The sequence below is a fragment of the Suricata suricatta genome, chromosome 8 (assembly GCF_006229205.1).
Source record: "Suricata suricatta isolate VVHF042 chromosome 8, meerkat_22Aug2017_6uvM2_HiC, whole genome shotgun sequence".
Taxonomy (NCBI): Eukaryota; Metazoa; Chordata; class Mammalia; order Carnivora; family Herpestidae; genus Suricata; species Suricata suricatta.
This window is the reverse complement of record NC_043707.1, coordinates 66,023,903-66,029,819: the sequence shown is the minus strand read 5'-3', so window position 1 is coordinate 66,029,819 and position 5,917 is coordinate 66,023,903. Positions and strand designations below refer to the sequence as shown.

The 5,917-nt window shown below is 44.9% G+C and overlaps 1 protein-coding gene across 5 annotated transcripts in view; it reads right to left on the bottom strand.

The window, feature by feature from the left end:
* Positions 1–593: 593 nt before the first annotated feature.
* GFI1 (growth factor independent 1 transcriptional repressor) overlaps positions 594–5,917 on the bottom strand; it is a 10,566-nt gene continuing 5,242 nt past the window's right edge. For all 5 annotated transcript variants that reach the window (XM_029947067.1, XM_029947066.1, XM_029947070.1 and 2 more), the window contains 4 exons: positions 5,784–5,917; positions 5,542–5,679; positions 4,301–4,466; positions 594–1,970 (listed from right to left, as the gene is read on the bottom strand). The exon at positions 5,784–5,917 is cut by the window's right edge and continues 342 nt beyond it. In XM_029947067.1, coding sequence (XP_029802927.1) covers positions 1,792–1,970; positions 4,301–4,466; positions 5,542–5,679; positions 5,784–5,917 — 617 coding nt within the window. In that variant the 3' untranslated portion in view covers positions 594–1,791. The remainder of the gene's footprint in view (positions 1,971–4,300; positions 4,467–5,541; positions 5,680–5,783) is intronic.

Genomic DNA, 5,917 nt, shown 5'->3' with positions numbered 1-5,917 from the left:
CTAACCAATATCATACACTTTCTATCTCCTCCAGTCTCCACAGAATCAAAGTTCAAGGTTGGATTAGGATGACAGAATCATATCCACATTTTATGGTCAAGGAAACTGGAATCAGGGAGGAGGCCAAAGGAGTTGCCTAAGGCATACAGCATGTTGGTGACAGAGCTGTGACTAAGACTCAATTTCTGGATCTAAGACTTGTGATTTCTTTATTCATAGGGAGCCTCTGGCTTATAAAGACAAAACAAAAAATGAAAATCAAACAAACAAAAACAACCCTGAGGTCCTCAGAAGAACCTATGTACGTATGGGACTATCAGGGACTCTACAAGACAGGAGCTTAGTTTTCCATACCTAAGAATAAGTGGATTCTTATTAGAGAAGAAAGGATCTTCTGTTGAGAAAGAAGGACCTTTGAAGTATAGAAGGAAAAAGCATACAAAAATCAGAGCAATTGGATCTTACTCTCTTCTGGATATTGGCTTGTCTGCTTTACTTTTAATACCTCACTATAGTTTCCTTCAGTCCAATGCCAGCTACGGACTAAAACAAAAGTCTTTTCCAAATTCCCTACCTAAATGAAAAGCCACAGATAAGAGTCTTAATACTTTATTAACTTAAAACATCACTCTAATAAATATGTATTAACAAACAAAATGCACTCCAGAAGATCTAAAAACATTTACAAACCTCATCAATGTAAAAATACCACTTTGTTTCCTTCTGGTACACATGGAAGATCACTTCACATGCCTGCTAGCTTAGACATCTTAAAAATATCAGTGTAACAATAAAAAACTGAATATACACACGAATCTTGGAAGTATCTGTTCAGCCTCTTTATGCTTGCTAAAATCCAAATGTGTCAGACAAAAAGGTTCTCTGTTTGTCTTCTCCAAGTTCCTTTGGAAGGAAAAATCAGACCCAGCCACTTGGAGGTGCAACTGTTAGCTTTTGAAGGGCAGGAGCAAGGGCCATACCTTTGATCTCTGGCTCCTCAATACCTAGCATAGGCCTGGGGCCTGCGGTCAATAAACACTTGCTGAGTGGATGGTTGGATTGTGGTCCAGAGGTGCTGTTCTGTGCTGCCACCGCCTCTGGTGAAGCCTTCACAAGCCTTCTGCAGCAAGGCTTTTCCTCTCCTCTCACCACGTCCATTTTTCTTCTGCTCCCTCTTGAAACAGGCTGGGCAGTGTGTTTTGTCATTTCAAAAGTATGAAACTCCTTCCCCAAATCAGTTTTGAACCATTCTTCAAGTGGGAGAATTGATTATTCCAAGATTTACAGACAGCACCCAATAGAAAGGGGTTAACAGACTCCCCAGAAAGAAAAAAAGTAACACTCATTTTTCATTCTAGATAAAAACATTAGCATGTGTCTACCTTGTAAATGGTGATTCCTCCTCTTCCACACAAGAATCTGGGGTAGGTCAGGAGGAGGGAAGAAACCTGAAGGGCTTTCCTGTCTGAGGAGCAGGGCTGGGAATGAGAACTGCAGGGCTTAGGATTTTATCAGATCCCCTCTTGACTTTGAGTCTTCCTTCGGGAGTGGGGGAGCCTGTTCGGCATGTCCATAGTCCAGTGAGTTATTTGTTTCCCACTCTGGGCTGAACTTTATGAAGGTAACTTATCCCCTCTTGCAGTTCCAGGAAGTAAGGTGAAGGGGCTCACCCTGCTGGGATCTTCAGACTGGCTTGGAGGGCTGAGAAGTCAGAAGCAGATGACAGCGACTGGGGAGGCTGCCCTTCGTAGTGTTGTATAAATGTTTGCTGCTTGCAGCCAGTCAGGGCCCTCATTTGAGCCCATGCTGTGTCTCCCGGTGCCGCCTGAGGTCCACTTTCCTCTGGAAGCCCTTCCCACAAAGGTCACAGCCAAAGGGTTTGAAGCCTGTGTGCTTGCGACTGTGGGTGATGAGGTTGGAGCTCTGGCTGAATGCCTTCCCACACACCTGGCATTTGTGGGGCTTCTCACCTGCAGGAATGGAGGAGGGGAGGAAGTATAAATGTATGATAAAGCTAGAGAGAACTCACTGTGACCCACATGCTCTTGGCAGCAGCTGGCTGCAATGCAGTCTAAGGGCTTCAAGTAACTTGGAGGGTGACGTGTTGCAACCAAGTCCTGGGAAGTCATGGGTACACCAGGTGAAAGGGAGACTTTCTGAGTGGGGGTTCCCAGCAAAAGGCCTCAAACCGTTTCCTGCTAAACGGAAACAGAGCAAAGGCCACGTGCCCAGACTCACAGCTGAATCCACCCTGGCAAGGCACCCCCGACTTTAGAAGCAGAAAGCTCCCACAGCAGATGTTCAATGTGGGGGTGGTGGCCTGTCCTTCAAACCATGTGACTCTGTTCTTATTCAGAGGAAGTTTTCAAATCTGAGTTTCCAAGTGGGCGTTGGTTTGTATGGACTAGTGAGTAAGCCTGTCTTCTTTCTTGCTCTTGAAGGACAATAGAATGTATCTGAAGCATAGACATTTACCAAAGCCTTATTTTTAAAAATCCATATTTAGGTCACAAAGTATTTCTTAAGACAGCTGATCCTTTTCTATCTTGATTTTACTTTCTTTTTTTTTTCATAAGGATTCTTTATATCCTAGCAAATCTTTACCACAGATTAATAAATAACAAATAAAAAATGTTTGGTCTTTCCCCCCAAATCATGTGCTGTTTAACATTTGGGTAAATAGCATGCATTTTCATATAGCTTGAGCATAGCATTACAGTCAGGGCTTGGTCTTGGAAAAGTTCAACAATAGATGAAGTTTGTTTTTGAGGAAACTTCTGTCCCTCTTGCTGTGTCCCTTTCTGTCTTCATGCTTCAGATTTCCTTGATAAGGAAATACCCATCAAAACTTACCCTGTCCCTTTAGAGTCAAAAAATCTGAGAAACAAATTCTAGCTAAGATGTAAATGTTTGATAAGGACTTAATGTTTCATTCAGTCAAGAACCTAGTTGCATTTTGGTAAGTATCTTAAATACTTTTACTCAAAAGGAGTGTTTTTACATGGAGATTTCAGATAAGGGATCATGATTACAGAAGGATATTTTTCTGGTTTTTCTGATGGGGGTATCTATACTGCTCAAACATATTTATAAACATCAATGGTAGGTGTTTGGAACACAGGAATTTGCTTTGAATCAGTATTCATATTCTAGAATAAAATAGTCAGAATTCTGGGTCTCTTGTAAATGTAATATTTACTATTAAAGAGGCTGCTCCTGGCATTAAAACTGCCACCTATACACAATCAAAATATTAGGTAGAGTCCATGACCTCAGGATTTACTCTTAGCCCAACCTGTGCTAAATCATTGCATCACCCTGAGTTTCAGGATGGTAAGACTACCTTATGGGGTGGCAGTAAGGATCAAAAGAAGGGATAGATGTGAAAGCAACTTGTAAATAATAAAGTATTATAATAGGTAAAGAATTATAGTTATTATGGCATGAATTTGTTGATATTTTGAAAAGAGCAATAAGTGAATAGAAGTTTCCTACATCTACCAACCTTCATGACTCTGAAAATACAGTACACAGTGGTCAAGATAATAGATATTTGAGATCAGGCAGACCTGAATTTAAGTACTGGCCCTGCCACTTGCTATCAGGACCCTGGAGACAGGTTACCTCATCTTTCTGTGCCTCACTTTCCTCATCTCTAAAATGGAGACATGAAATAGCCTCTACCTCCTAAAGTTCTTGTGAGTATAAAATGAGATAATACATTTAAAAAGTGCTTAGCAGACAGCTCAGTAATATTTACCATTTTTTTCCCCTCCTCAATCAGGATAAGCTTTTTGACCGCAAAAACAAACAAAAAACCACCCAACCCCAAACAAAAGAAAACAACAACAACAACAACAAAACACAGTCAAAGGCTACACATAAGTCCCTCCCCTAAAAGGCTGGGTGGGAGTCCTGCAGAGACTCCTCAATCTCTGGATCTTCAGATTTCACCCAGAGCAGGCAGCAGTTGGAGCAGCAGTTAAACTAGAGGAAAATAGTCTTTACAAGGATAAAGAACGTGAGGCAGACCAGCTGAGTGGTTCTTCAGATGCAATCCCCAAATCAAGGCCCCTCTGGGGAGCAGCACCTTGTTTGTAAACAAATTTAAGAGATTCTGCCTGTTTTCTCTAATACACTGCAGTGATTAGCTCCATCTAGAAGGCCTCATCTACGACTCATTCTGAAGCCAGAATATCACCACAAAGGTGAATTATATTGACCTCACTCATAAGAACAACGCTCCCCCACGCCAGCCCTCACCAGGTGTTTTTCTACAAGCCAAGGGCCTTCAGCTTACCGGTGTGAATGAAGGTGTGTTTCTTCATGTCTGACTTTTGGTGGAACCTCTTGCCACAGTATTGACAAGGGTAGGGTCGGGTGTCTGAATGGATAAGCAAGTGTGTGGACAGTGTAGATGACCTCTTGAAGCTCTTGCCACAGATCTTACAGTCAAAGCTTCGTTCCTGTGGATAGAAAAATGTGGCATTCCTATTGCAGTCATCTAGGCTGCCATCCTCCTCATCACTAACCCAACCATAAAATCCCCAGAGCCAGGGCCCTCCCTTTCTTCGGGCTCCCCTTCCACTTAGCCTGCCCCATTACTGTCTCTCCCCAGATTTATTTCCAACCTCCACCCTCTCTGCCCCTACCTCTTCCCCTTTAACAGTTTTTCTACCCACTTTTCACCCACAAGCCTCCACACCCCATGGCAAAAATGTATCCCCACCCTGCCGTTTTGACACCCATTTACGAAAACTTCTCCACCCTCCTCAACAGGAGGCTTAGACCTCAGTCACTTGAGACCACTGCCCACTCTGGGCAGTGTTGAGAGAGATGGGAGAGTAGTACTCTTTTTAGTAAATACGTCTCTGTAAGTAAGCATTCTCTTGTCATAGTGACTTGCGTACTTAATTGCTTATCTACTCTCAGTCACTCAGTCAAACGGAAAAATCCTGTGGGGGAATCCTGTCAGGGACCTGATGTGTTACAGGATTCTCAGATGCCTAGCACCTGGAAGTTGGAAAACAAATATTAAAGGAATGAATGAAAGAACAGGAGGAAAATATGCTACTGGATACTCTAAATTAGCTGACATCCCTTCTTTTCATTTAAGAGGGATCAATGCTGATTAAGTGACAGCCCTTTGGTGATAAGAAGCCAGACCAAAAAAACCAACAAAACAAAACAAAACAAAAAACAAAACAAAACAAAACAAAACAAAAACAAACCCAGAGCTAATGATTCGGATATACCAGCAGCAAGACCCTCCTCAAAACCAAAGTAATGATCAGGATCACCCTCGGGAGGCTTACAATGAGACACCAAACTCTAGGGCTTCCTGGAAGCCAGAACCGGCCACCTTTCCCTACACACCTACATCCGGGCAAAGGGCCGTGGTGGAGGAGACTGGGGCAGTCCGGGCATGTCCAAGGGAAAAGATGCCTAGAGGAGAGTGGCCGGTGCTTCACCGATGAGCGGAACATCCCCGAAAGTGAACACCTGAGCAGGGCCGCGCGCGGCCTTGCGCCCCGCGCTTACCTGCGAGTGCACGGCTTTGTGCTGCTCCAGGCTCACCGCGTGCCCGAAGGTCTTGCCGCACATCTCGCACGCAAAGGGTCTCGTGCCGCTGTGGGACCTGCGCACGTGCACCTCGAGCCCGTGCGGCGTGGAGAACACCTGAGGCGGGTGGGGCCGGGGAGAAGGCCGCTGAGAGGGGCCGAGGGGCGCGGGCCGGGGGCGGGGGCGCGGAGCCGACAAAGAAAAGCGTGGGGGAGCCTTACCTTGCTGCACTTGATGCACTTGTAGGAGTCGCCGCCCAGCAGCAAGCGTGTGCACAGCAGCTCCGACTCCACCTTGACGCTGGCGCCTTTGTCCGCGTGCAGCCCGTGGCCACGCTCAGAGAACAGCCCACCCG